Source organism: Gossypium hirsutum, chromosome D06, assembly GCF_007990345.1.
Source record: "Gossypium hirsutum isolate 1008001.06 chromosome D06, Gossypium_hirsutum_v2.1, whole genome shotgun sequence".
NCBI lineage: Eukaryota > Viridiplantae > Streptophyta > Magnoliopsida > Malvales > Malvaceae > Gossypium > Gossypium hirsutum.
In genome coordinates this window covers 52,911,256-52,924,802 of record NC_053442.1, presented here as the reverse complement: position 1 = coordinate 52,924,802, position 13,547 = coordinate 52,911,256, and the positions used below count along the sequence as shown (strand labels likewise).

Sequence of the window (13,547 nt, the reverse complement as noted above, 5' to 3'; positions counted from 1 at the left end):
GTTAGGGTTTTTAGGTTAAAGGTTAGGGTTTTTAAGTTAATGGTTAGTGTTTTTAAGTTAAGGATTAGGGTTTTTAGGTTAAGGGTTACGGTTTTTAAGTTAAGGGTTAGGGTTTTTAGGTTAAGGCTTAGGGTTTTTAAGTTAAGGGTTAGTGTTTTTAAGTTAAGGGTTAGGGTTTTAGGTTAAGGGTTACGGTTTTTAAGTTAAGGGTTAGGGTTTTTTATGTTAAGGGTTAGGGTTTTTAGATTAAGGGTTAGAGTTTTTAAGTTAAGGGTTTAGGGTTTTTAGGTTAAGGGTTAGGGTTTTTTATGTTAAGGGTTTAGGGTTTTTAGGTTAAGGTTAGGGCTTTTAGGTTAAGGGTTAGAGTTTTTAAGTTAAGGGTTTAGGGTTTTAAGTTAAGTGTTAGTGTTTTTAAGTTAAGGATTAGGGTTTTTAAGTTAAGGGTTAGAGTTTTTAAGTGAAGGGTTAGGGTTTTTAGGTTATGGGTTAGGGTTTTTAAGTTAAGGGTTAGGGTTTTTAAGTTAAGGGTTTAGGGTTTTTAAGTTAAGGGTTAGGGTTTTTAGGTTAAGGGTTAGGGGTTTTAAGTTAAGGGTTTAGGGTTTTTATGTTAAGGGTTAGGGTTTTTAGGTTAAGGGTTAGGGTTTTTAAGTTAAGGGTTTAGGGTTTTTTAAATTAAAGGTTAAGGCTTTTAGGTTAAGGGTTAGGGTTTTTAAGTTAAGGGTTTAAGATTTTTTAGTTAAGGGTTAGGGTTTTTAGGTTAAGGGTTAGAATTTTTAAGTTAAGGGTTTACGGTTTTTAGGTTAAGGGTTAGAGTTTTTAAGTTAAGCTTTAGGGTTTTTAAATTAAGGGTTAGAGTTTTTAAGTTAAGGGTTAAGGTTTTTAGGTTAAGGGTTAGGGTTTTTAAGTTAAGGGTTTAAGGGTTTTTATGTTAAGGGCTAGGATTTTTAAGTTAAGGGTTAGTGTTTTTAAGTTAAGGGTTAGGGTTAGGGTTTTTGTTAGGGTTTGTCAATTAAATTATAAGTTTAATTATAAATTATAAATTTATAAATTTTTAATAAATTAGTTTAGGGTTTTTAAGTAATAACGCAAATAAATTTTTTATTTTATTACATTAAATAATATCAAAATATTTAAAATGTTTGTAGAAATATATTAAAATACAAATCAATCTCTGTGCCCGCCGAATTCAGTGCCACATGGCGGCCGTCGACGGTTACGTGCAGGATTCCTTCTTTGTCCAGCTTCTGGCGGGAGTTGTGGTTGCTCCGGCAGGGATTCTGGTTCCTCCGGTAGGGCATCTGCTTGTCGGTGTTGGGACGATGAGCCACTTTGATAGAATAGTGAATGTGGAGGTGTTTGCTTCATTGTTTGAAACCCATATAGTGATGGGGATTGGTAATAAGAAAAGCTCCCCGACAGCCCCTCTTGCGATCCCTCGTGCGACGCTGGCCTATACATCGGCAGTCCATTCGGCGTAACAGAAAATTGAAATGAACCGGACCATTGACTCCAACCTGCCATAGGACTCGAAAAAGGAAACATATAAAGGTTAGGATACATAAAAGAGCTAGGATACGCACCTGGCATCATCTGAAAAGGCTGTGCTGTGGGTATCGTTGGTTGAATTGCTGGGTCGGGTGACTGTGTCGGTGCTCTCGCTGGGCCTGGTGATTGAATGGCCCTGATGATGGGCTGGGTGATTGTCTGGGCCTCATTGATGGGCCTGAGTCGTCGTCCTTTTGTCTTGGATTTAAAGGCCCACGTCGTTCCCTTTGGACACGTAATTGCCGCTGCCTTTCCTCTGCCAACAGTAAATACGGCTTGCCATGAATCCTAAACCATGGCATGTATTGCGGCACGCACGCTAACTCCGGAATGATGATTGGTTCCAACATGGGTATATAATCATACCGATCTTCCCACATTTGGATGTAGTAGGACCAGAATCTTGGCCAATCCGTATGCAATTGTCGTTGGTCGATTTTGTGGTGATCATCAAACACCTCAGGTGCCACGAGAATCAGTTGTCTACATCCAAATTGCCGTTACACTCTGTCTGACTGGTGCATCTCCACGGTCGCATAGTTGATCAACGCGACTTTCACATGCCAAGTGTTTGGATTTTGGAAGAACTCATCCGGAATTATTGCTCGAATTGTCGGATCCTCGTATAGTGTCCATTGAAACTATATGAACATGATAGAAATATTAGTTATGTATATAATACTAAATACTAAATACCAATCGACTAGCTTATGATGGAAATATCAATTTTCTTTAATACTTACATGTGCTTCCGACTGTTGGTCTAATAGAAGTCGTATTTCTTCAAGAGAGGAAGGTAATCGAGCATAACTTGCTGGATGGTTCCACCTAATTAAATAAATTTTTAGCATACTATTATTTTTAAAAATCTATATAATAATTTTAAAATCTAATATAAAATTTACCTCGTTATGAGTGGGAATGTATATGGGTGGTCCACTTGAGGATGTAGAAATAGAAAGTGAAACCGTACCCATGACTGTAGTAGTGAAAGGCAACCTCCGATTTTCGCTTTACTTGGTCGCGTCGCCCCACACATCTTCCGATATAATGTTGCCAAGACGGCAGACCCCCAACTCAATTCACCAGCTGCTCTAAAATCAACGAGTTTTAGCAACCATCTTAAATGTATGAGGTTTCATGACAAGTCCGGCATCAGATAACCTCCAATTATCTGAAGAATGTATGCCCGAACATATCGGATTCTTTCTACTTCGGTTGAATCATCATCTGGATCCTGGAATGCGTTTCGTAACCAGCCCATCTCGATCCGACCTCCGTTAATTTTCTCCGGAATAGCGCCTAAAAGCTCGTAGCACACCGCTCCCCAATCGCCAGATTGAACAGACCCGGTGACTGGGTACCCGTCCACCGGCAATCCCAATTACAGATTGACATCTTCCAAAGTGATAGTGCACTCTCCACATGGAAGATGGAATGTGTGCGTCTTGGGTCTCCACCTCTCGATCAACGCACTAATCAGTTTCGGGTCCAACTTCCATCCCTGGCCTACCGTCGCCACGTGCCAAAAATCCGCTTCCCGCAGGTAATTCTCTACCAACAGTGATGAAGGACCATGCATATTCCGGATATAGCATTCCAATATCCGATTTACAGAATTTTATAACAAATAATAAATTAATAATTATCTAAAAATGCATAAATAAAAAATCTTAAATAATATTTAAAAAATACATTTAACACTTACCATTTTCATTTGTTTGACAGATATGTACATGTTATCAAGACGAATCAATTCTCCAGCCATTGCTAAATTCGTACAAATTTTTACGATTTAAAAAAAAATTAAAAATAGGGATTTAAGAGAAATTTAAGAGGAAATTGAGAGCAAATTGATATTAAATATGGATTTGAGAGAAATTTGGAAGGAAATTGAGAGCAAATTGAGAGGAATTTGAGAAAATAATTGAGAGAGGATTAATTTGTGAAAAAAAATGAAAGGGTGGGGGGTTTTATAGGTTTTTTTTTACCGTTGGGGGGGCAACAGTAAAAAAAATGAACGTTAGCACTGTTTACGTGCGGAACAAAACACGCCCACATCAGCGCGCTTACGTGGATGCGTTTTGTTGCCACGTAAACAAAGCGCGCCCTCAGGGATGCGTTTTCCTGACACGTCCCGCGAAATCGGCTGACGTGGATGCGCTTTCGGGGAAAATGACCCATTCTGGTAAATAATAATATACCGGGCCCATTTCCGTAAATTTAAAAAAGAATGGCTTTTTATGGTATTTTTTGCCCTATTTTATGGGATGGTGACGTAACAATTAAAAAAATAGTATAATATTAAATTTAACCTTCAATTTTTATATATTTTATCAATTGAGTAATATTTAAAAAAAAAAATCAACTTCATCTCTCTTCTCCTTCCTTTGAAATCAAACTAGCTTCAAATAAAGATCCAATCATTTTAACACCCGAAGCTAAAAAAAAGAAAAATAAAAGAGCTGAAACAAATACAATATGGCGAAAATAGAAAAGAACCTAAAATGCAGATGAGAAGGGGATGATAGTCTGGCTTAGCAAAAACATATATCAACTCTCAATCTATATTTTTTCTGCCATTTTTATTTAATTTATTTTTTATTCTTCTGAAATGCATCAAAATCAGGGAAACAGTAGACCTCTGAGGCTTCTAATTCTTCTCTCTAATCATTAAGAAAGAAACATGTGTTTTTATATGGTGTATGTTTCCACCGTATGCCTTCTTTGTGAGCTTGAATGCTGTTGATAGACTCGTAAAAGTTACTGATAGGCGGTAACAGTCCAAGCATACAACTAGAGACAGGAAAGAGGAGCAATGGCAACAGAGGAGAGACGAAGAGGGTTGAGGGTTATTATTTTTTAAAATATGATTAAATCGATATAAAATATAGAAGTTTGAGGACTAAATTTATTATTATATTAATTTTTAATTTTAACGGTATTTAACCTAGAATCAAAATACAATCACAATTAATTAATTGAGTGGCCAAAAAAAAAATAAACCTATAGTTGAGTGACTTACGCTGTAGTTTACCCAAAAGAAATCATGCTACGGTGAAGGAATTTGCCGGGGACAAGCAGTGATGATGATACAGTTTTCCGGAAAGGAAAATGGAGGGTGGGATGATGGGGGCGCACAGAGATAAGATGCTTATGCATTGCACTGGAACACGAGCATAATCTTTCTGTCTCGTGGAGGAAGTAAAAGCGAAAACTGAAAAATTATAAAATTTTCACCGTCTGTGGGAATCGAACCCACGACCACGTGGTTAAAAGCCACGCGCTCTACCGGCTGAGCTAAGACGGCTCATTGGCTATAAAAGTAATTTATTTTTACTTAATGTATATTATTATGGTAAATTTCACAATTTCAAAGAATAAAAACTAATTTGATATCCGATATAAAAAATATAGTTAGAAAAGTAAAGAGATTAAAGACTAAACATGTTGGAAAGTGGCAGCAAAAGGCAACAGCATATTAACATGTTGCTTTTTGCAGTTTGGTCCGTAGTCAGCCCGCCCTCCTCGCGATAAACGATATGATGCTACTTCTCAAACTCTCTCATTAAAACCAATAATTCACACTATCTGTTTTACTCTTTGATCGAATGATGGAGAGCAGTGAAGAAGATGATGACTTCCCTTCCATTGAGAGCATCACTCCCCAGTCCAAGATTGATTCTGTTCACCAATCCCATACTGAAAAGGTCTTCTATTTGTTTGATTGTTTCCCACTCTTTGTTAAAATGTTTTTCCATTTTAGATCTTGGATTCAAACTTCTCGGTTTTCTTCTGCTTTGTTCCCCATTTCTCTACCTCGACTTTCTCTTTTACTGTGGATTTCTTTACTTTAATTTGGGTTCTAGTCAAATTTCAGGGAAAAATTATAGCTTGTTTTTCTTTGTTTTTCTATGTTGGAAGTAAGAAAGAAAGGTATTCCCAGGGATTTCGTTGCTTGGGTTTCTTCGCACTAAGTGGAATCTATCAAAATCACTTATTTATTTGATGGCGTAGTAAAAATGGATAATTTATCTGTCTATTATTTTATATGCTTTATTGATTAAACACTGGGAAAATGGGGAACAAATATGAAAAAAAAAAAACTATTTTTCCCTTGTTTTTCCTGCCCCTAGTTCGTCCTTTTACAAGCATGCATGCATTTACCTGTTTCAGCCATGATTTCCTGATTTGACATCTTGCATATTCTTTATATGTAATTTTGGACATTTTGGTAATGCAGGGGATCAGAAAACTTTGCTGTGAGCTTTTGGATTTGAAAGATGCTGTGGAAAACTTATGTGGGAATAGGCGCACAACATACTTGGCTTTCTTGAGGTCAAATAAAACTGTTCCTATTTACCTTTTTATGATAAATGAAAATCAAGTTGAAAAGTTTCTAATTATTGTTTTATTTATTTCGGTTGAGTAAGTTTGATTGTAATGGTAACTGTAGAATGTCTGAAGAAGTTGTTGAAATGGAGCACGAGTTGGTTGAGCTACGAAAGCATATCTCTTCTCAAGGGATTATTGTGCAGGATCTAATGACTGGGGTGTGTCGTGAACTGGAAGAGTCGAACCAGGAAAATGCTGATACTAATGACACACCACTAGACCCTAAGGTCGATGATGTTCAAGAAGAAATGGATGACCCCAAGAAAAAATTCCTGGAGAAAATCGATGTTCTTTTGGCTGAACATAAAGTTGAAGAAGCACTGGAGGCTTTAGAGGCTGAAGAGAAAAATTTCTCTGGAGATTCTTCAACTGAATCATCTTCCTACAAGTCTTCATTTCTAGAAAGGAAGGCAATGCTTGAGGATCAGCTTACTGAGATTGCTGAACTACCTGCAGTTAGTGCTAATGAACTAAAGAAGGCATTATCTGGTTTAATTAAGCTTGGGAAAGGTCCTTCAGCACAATTATTACTTCTGAAGTCTCGTGGTTCCCGCCTGCAGAAAAACATTGAGGGTTTTCTTCCTTCATGTTCTGTCTGTCCAAAGACATTTCCTGCCGCACTGTCCAGGCTTGTCTTTTCTATGATCTCATTAACAACAAGAGAATCTGGTTTGATATTTGGCGACAATCCTGTCTATACCAATAGAGTTGTTCAGTGGGCAGAGTGGGAAATTGAATTTTTTGTACGTTTGGTGAAGGAAAATGCACCACCTTCAGAGACAATTTCTGCACTACGTGCAGCTAGCATTTGTGTTCAGGACAGCCTTAACTACTGCTTATTGCTGGAATCACAAGGGTTGAAACTCTCGAAGTTGCTTCTGGTGCTCTTGCGTCCGTATCTTGAGGAAGTTCTGGAGTTGAATTTTAGGAGGGCTAGAAAGGCTGTTTTTGACTCCATGGAAGTTGATGAGAACTTGCCTCTGTCACCTCACTTTGTGTCTGCTGTGTCGGCTTTTGCCACATCTTCAAACAGCTTGCTAGTAGATAGTGGAATGAAATTTTTGTATATTATTTCAGTAAGTTAGTCCTTTTTCCTTGTTTGAAATTATTTATTTTGCTCTTCGCACCTCTAACACCATAAATGCCCTAATTGATTTAAAAGTTTTAAGAAACTAGGTACTATGACCGAAAAGTGATACTCTTCTAGTGATAGATGCTGAAAAATAGGGAAAATATTTGTAGAATATGATTGAATTTAGGATTTTGAAGAAGTGATCTATAGTTCTTTGTTTATTTAAATCACATTGAGGAAGTGTTCTGTGCCTCAGTGGTTATGTTGTAAGATAAGTACAAGAGAAGCATCTCAATATGAGATTCTAGAATTAATTTTCAGATGGTTGCATGGTATTATGCCTTTGCTTAACCTTTGTATTCATGTTTTCTTTTTTATTGTTTGTGTGTATTGATTTTGTTTAATTAACTAAGTATCAACCCTTAGCCTTTTATTAGCATATGGAAATTATATTGAAAAACCCAAATGGTAGCTGCAAAATATATGCACACGATGGTACATTTACATCATAGAAAAACTTGTGTGTGTTTCTATATGCTAGTTTGTATGAAAATGCTAAACAAATATTTAATAGCGTGATAATTTAATGTTTCTGTGGTTTTAGCTTTGGTGGTCACTTAGTCTGACTATATTAGATGTACTTCAATTGAATTCTAAAGGAAGACCTGTATGGCATTGCACTTCTCGAGCAGTAGTTCTTACTTAGTGTAAGTTGATTGAATTTGCAGCACATAAACATACTTGCATTGCTGCATGGAGGTGCACATGTACTTATCTATTTATGCATGAAGATGCAATTATGCCTGGATTTATCAGCATATAAGACTAATTAGTACATGGAATGTTTTTGAATTTTAAAATTGTTGGTTGTAGTCATAAATTTCTTTGTGCATGCGATAAATTTAAAGTGAATACTATGCTTTTCTGTCTTGAGAAATGGAAACAATAAGTTACTTTTCTCTTGCTACTCAAATGATTTTGAGTGATACAATGCTGAAGTTAAATTGTCATCAACAGGATATTCTGGAGCAGCTTACGCCACTAGTTGTTTTGCATTTTGGTGGAAACGTACTACCTAGAATTTCACAGCTATTTGACAAGTATATGGATGCTCTAATTAGAGCACTGCCTGGCCCTTCTGATGATGACAGTTTGACTGAGCTGAAAGAGACAATACCTTTTAGAGCTGAAACAGATTCTGAGCAACTAGCTATTCTGGGGATAGCATTTACAATTATGGATGAACTGTTACCAAGTATGGTGGTTAAAATTTGGAGTCCAAAGAATGAAAACCAGGAACCAGGAAACGAAAACATTGTTCCTAATGCAAGTACAACTACCGAATTAAAAGACTGGAGGCGTCAGCTCCAGTACTCTTTTGACAAGCTCAGAGATCACTTCTGCAGGCAATATGTTTTGAGTTTCATCTATTCAATAGAAGGTAAAACACGATTAAATGCACAAATATATTTGGGTGGAGATGGAGAAGATTCACAATGGGACACTCTGCCTTCTTTGCCATTTCAGGTAATCACACTAATTTCCCTTTCTGCCAAAGTGTTCTTCCATTGTCTTTAGGTGATACACAGGGGGAGAGTTTCTTTGGCTTCCATTTTAAGCTCATTCTTTGTTTGTCTTTAGAATTTGGATTGTCAATATATCTTTAGGTAAACAAAGGATTTCCATAATGCTTATTAATAATCTTCCCTCCTTTCTTAATGATTTTTTTATCTGGTTATATGTTAACAGTATGGTTTGTTTTGTTTCATTTATCTAATGGTTTCTTCAATGGTGGTAATCTATTAATCTCTTTTGGTGTGTGAGTGGGAATTAAATTGCAAGCTCTCTTTTTGCTTTCTGTGCATTACAAAGTAAATTGTATACAATGTAATATGTGTGTGTATTGGCATGTGACGACTTATCTGTCATTCACCCATGCAAAATTTGGAGATGTTACACATTTCTTGACTGAAAACATCTCTTACTAATTCTAAGTTTTTGTTTCATTATTGTAGGCATTATTTGCGAAGCTACAGCAGTTAGCAACTGTGGCTGGAGATGTGCTACTCGGAAAAGAGAAACTTCAAAAAATTTTGCTTGCGAGACTGACAGAGACTGTTCTAATGTGGTTGTCCAATGAGCAGGATTTCTGGGGCGTGTTTGAGGATAAATCTACTCCGCTTCAGCCACTTGGATTGCAACAGGTTTGGTTACTTTCCATGACAACTTTTTCCATAACCTTTTGACTATACTTTTTAAAGATAGCTGTTAATTCTTAATTTAAGTCTCTCTTTGCCAATCTTAATATTTTGTTAAAGTGAAAAATGAAGCCAAGTATGTGTTCTTTAAGGTTTTTCATCTGTTCTGTTCTAGACCTCAGTGCATGATTTATGCACTAAAATTTATATGGCCATAATGCTGCCACTTTTGTTTTGGCAGTTAATCCTTGATATGCACTTCACTGTTGAAATAGCTCGATTTGCGGGTTACCCATCTCGGCATGTACACCAGATTGCATCAGCAATTACTGCTCGTGCAATCAGAACCTTCACTGCCAGAGATGTTGAAAGGTATTCATCCTTCCCAGATAGTCTGATTTCCGGGTCTAACTTTCACTTTTCTTCTAGCAACTAAAAATGCCTTTATCTTGTCAGTGCACTCCCTGTGGATGAATGGTTTGTTGAAACTGCAAAATCCGCAATAAACAAGCTTCTAATGGGAGCATCTGGCTCAGATACATCTGAAATTGATGATGACCACATTATTCTGCACGACGAAATCATCTCGGATTCTGATGACACTGCTTCTTCCCTATCTTCGGTAGAATCTTTTGAATCATTTGCTTCTGCAAGCATGGCTGAACTCGAGAGCCCTACTTTTACTGATCAAGAGAGCTAACTGTTCGTGTTCTAGTTGCCTGAACACAGTTCTCATCCCATTCCCAGAGTCTGCTACTCGATGGATCTTTACTTATCAAGATTTTGAACCTGCAAATACGGGCACCGTTGCTTAGAAGTGGACGGTATTCTAGGATTTATTCACAGATGTGGCAGTATGTTGTATGTTGTATGAAATTGTTGTCAAAAGAGATTTAGATATTCAAGATATGGAATTCATTCAGCTAGAGAAGCCATTTTGTTGAATATTTGCCAAATTATTAGTCAGGTTGATAATGGTTTAAAGGCGTGGGGTGATGATTGTTCATTGTCTCTTAATCATGTGTTGGAAGATTGATCTCTACTCATGAGAATAGAGCATATTTTGTGATCAATCGTTTACTTCTTCAGAGATAGAATTAATCATTGTTATCAATTTTTTTTTTAAATTCCTTTAATCAAGTGTATTGGAAGCTGTGGCTAATGGTATATAATTAGATCTTGTGAAAGCTAGTAAAAAATGGGTGAACTAAACAGGAAATAGTTGCATGAATCGGTTACTGTATTTTATTAATATATTTGCAAACCATCATTACATTGGATAGGTGTAGATTTATTAAAGACAAGCGTCCACAGGAAAATAGAGTATACAACGCTTTTTGCTTCGGTCATTGAGTTAGAGCCACTGAAAAATGCATGGAGTCAGGATTGAAGAGATAAAAACAGTATTCCTAAACCATATAGCTTTGCACATGGGACAAGTATCCTTTGCGTTGATGGACCTCTTCCTCAACTTGGAAGACAATTATGAGTTTAAACCACAATTTCAGCTTCCACCTAGCCGTTGCAATACCCCAGTCTTATATTTGTGATTCCAGAGAGACTGTTATGCGGATTTGACACACAATTGCTTGTTACACTCAAACTGCCATACCAATCTACTACTGATATCTTCTCCTAAGCTTTGTCTATCCAATATCTTTCATCCTCCAACAAATTCCTTACTGAATTCTAGGAAAAGAGCTGTATTAGGTCTTGAGACCAAATCACATTTACTACCTCCCAAGATCTAAACATCTCACCCCACAGACTCCAGTACCCCAATCTGAGTTCAAAAGAATGAACCCAATTCAAAATCCAAAAGGATGAGGCTGCGACAATCCCTTAATAAACCTGGAAATTTTTGGAATTAAAAACTCAATGGACTAAGTAGAAAAATATAGATAAATGGAAATATGAAATAGAAAGAGGAATTAAAGTCCTTGAATTGCTTGAACTTTGATGCTTTCTTAGACTACAAGCAACAAATTCAACTCCTATAATGAAGGCTTCGAAATTTTTAGAAATTTTTGGATGATACAATACCTACAATTAGGCATAGTCCCTCATCAACTTATAAATAAGAGAATAATGCGCTTCAACACACTCAAACTTATGTCTTCCTATTTTACCAATAATGTCCATGTCAATTTGAGGTGCTCATGGGCCGGGCCGGGCCGGGCCCATAAAAAATTCGGCCCGGGTCTTAGGCCCGGGCCCAGCCCGGCCCGAAATATGGGCCTAAGATTTTGCCCAGGCCCGGCCCGGGAAAAAAAATCATAAGCCCGGGCCTAGCCTGGCACGGCCCATTTTTATTTTAAAAATTTTAAAAAATTAAAAAAAGTATTTTAAAAATATTTTAAAATTAAAAAAAAATTAAAAAAAGTATTTTAAAAATATTTTAAAATTAAAAAAAATTAAAAAAAGTATTTTAAAAATATTTTAAAATTTAAAAAAAATAAAAAAGTATGTAAAAAATATTTTAAAATTAAAAAAAATAAATATATTTATTAAATCGGGCCGGGCCGGGCCGGGCCCGGGCCAAAAAAGTGGTGCCCGAGGCCCGGCCCGTTTTCTAAACGGGCCTCTTTTTTTTGCCCAAGCCCATATTTCGGGCCTATATTTTTACCCAAACCCTCCCATATTTTGGGCCGGCCGTCGGGCCGGGCCGGGCCGGGTCGCCTGGCCCATGAGCACCTCTAATGTCAATCCTGATCAAAAGTATTTCTAAACTTTGAATAGTCATAGAATTGGAAATTGGAAAATCAAGAGTTTAATGTTGAATTCAATGGTGTTAAAAATTATTAGGTGGTGTTTAGAAAACCACTTAGTAATTAGATTTGGGTGTAATTGCTTGTAATTATACAAAAGTGGCATGTTTGGGTAACCATTATAATTGGTGGGTCTCATCGAATTGGTTGTAATCAAAGCACTCAATTACATTTTCCAATGGGTGAGAATTAGAGTAATTACATAAGTACAAATCTAATTAAAAAAATTTATTTTTATAAAACTTATAAAAATTATATTATAAGCATGAACACGAATGAGTGTTTGACATGATTATATCCAAAAAAATTCTTATATTATAAATCCTAAAAAAGTATATTATAAAAATAATTTATGTATTTTATAAAGTTATAATAAAAATTATCTTATTTAAATCCTAAAACTTTTCTAAGTTATGGGAAAAGATTATTATAAATTTTTTTATATGTAATAAAAGTGTTTAATATATTTATTTATAAAACGTTATGACCAAATATGGACATAACTTATTTATATGTCCATGCTAATAATATACTTATTCAAAAAAATGTTATAGGTTTTTTTATTATCATAACTTATTTATAAAAAAAACAAATTTATAAAGTTATGACAAAAAAATATTTTATTTATAAGAAGTGTTATGGAAGTTTTGGACAACTTATAAAACTTTTTTTTTATTTATAAAAGTTATATATTATAGAATTTATATTTATTTTATGTATTATAAAAAATATTTAACCTAAGTTATTCTCTAAATTAAGTTTTTTTTATAATTTAAGCTATAGACTATTTGGACCGTAAAACCAAATATTATAAGGTCGATGCTAATATGTAAATAGAAAATGTTTTCTTGCACCATACCGTGGGGTATGATACCATTTGAGAGAATGATGTCAGTCACAAGCACCAGAGATAGCTTGCGAACTCTTTAATTTAAGACAAATGTTTCAAAATGTGATTGAGAATACATTTGTTGTTCTAAAAAATATTTCTTATATTAACATCACCTTAGTATAGCATAAAAAAAAGGTTGGATCGTACTAGCATGTTGAATATTTATTAACTTAAATCATAGGTGGAATTGAGATGATCTATACTTCATAAAGTACATAGAAGAATGAGATCTTGATAATCTTAACGATGTAGATTCAAATTCAAATAATGATGAACTTGATCAAAAACCAATTGAGTTTAATTTACTTAAATAATATAAAAAATTAAACACTGAAATGGGTTGTCAGCAGGATTATTTATCAAACTAGCATGTTTTGTTGGGTGGAGCTTTTCTCATAGGTGCCACCACTTTTTTAATAATATATTTTTACTTTTAAAAAATATTATTATTTTATTTTATAAAAAATATTTATATATATACCGAGTCAAAATACAGTCAACGAGATAAAATACGGGTTAAAAATACCCGCGTGTGACACCACCTGGACTGGCGGCACCAGTCGTGCCTGTCAAATAGGCGGCACTGGTCGTGCCTGCCAAGTAGGTGCCACTGCCCTAGCGTTTCAGCCCCCTCAGCCCCCTGCGCACAACAACCCTTCTGCCCCTCTGCCCCTACA

General features: G+C 35.7%; 1 protein-coding gene and 1 non-coding gene across 2 annotated transcripts; one reads left to right on the top strand and one right to left on the bottom strand.

Moving 5' to 3' along the window:
* Positions 1–4,782: 4,782 nt before the first annotated feature.
* TRNAK-UUU (transfer RNA lysine (anticodon UUU)) lies at positions 4,783–4,855 on the bottom strand. Its single transcript has one exon. It is a non-coding gene; the product is annotated as a tRNA-Lys (tRNA).
* A 103-nt stretch (positions 4,856–4,958) lies between these two features.
* On the top strand, positions 4,959–10,320 carry LOC107901863 (exocyst complex component EXO84C). Its single transcript, XM_016828020.2, has 7 exons — positions 4,959–5,255; positions 5,789–5,883; positions 6,002–7,016; positions 8,030–8,539; positions 9,028–9,216; positions 9,452–9,582; positions 9,667–10,320. The coding sequence occupies exons 1-7, from the start codon at positions 5,157–5,159 to the stop codon at positions 9,908–9,910; spliced, it is 2,283 nt and encodes a 760-aa protein (XP_016683509.1). The 5' UTR covers positions 4,959–5,156; the 3' UTR covers positions 9,911–10,320.
* Positions 10,321–13,547: the final 3,227 nt, after the last annotated feature.

Bases quoted from the DNA above. Each gene is read 5' to 3' on its own strand.
- LOC107901863 (XM_016828020.2), top strand. From the start codon at position 5,157: ATGATGGAGAGCAGTGAAGAAGATGATGACTTCCCTTCCATTGAGAGC. The intron at 5,256-5,788 runs GTCTTCTATTTG...TTGGTAATGCAG, and splicing joins ACCAATCCCATACTGAAAAG to GGGATCAGAAAACTTTGCTG. The intron at 9,583-9,666 runs GTATTCATCCTT...TTATCTTGTCAG, and splicing joins ACTGCCAGAGATGTTGAAAG to TGCACTCCCTGTGGATGAAT.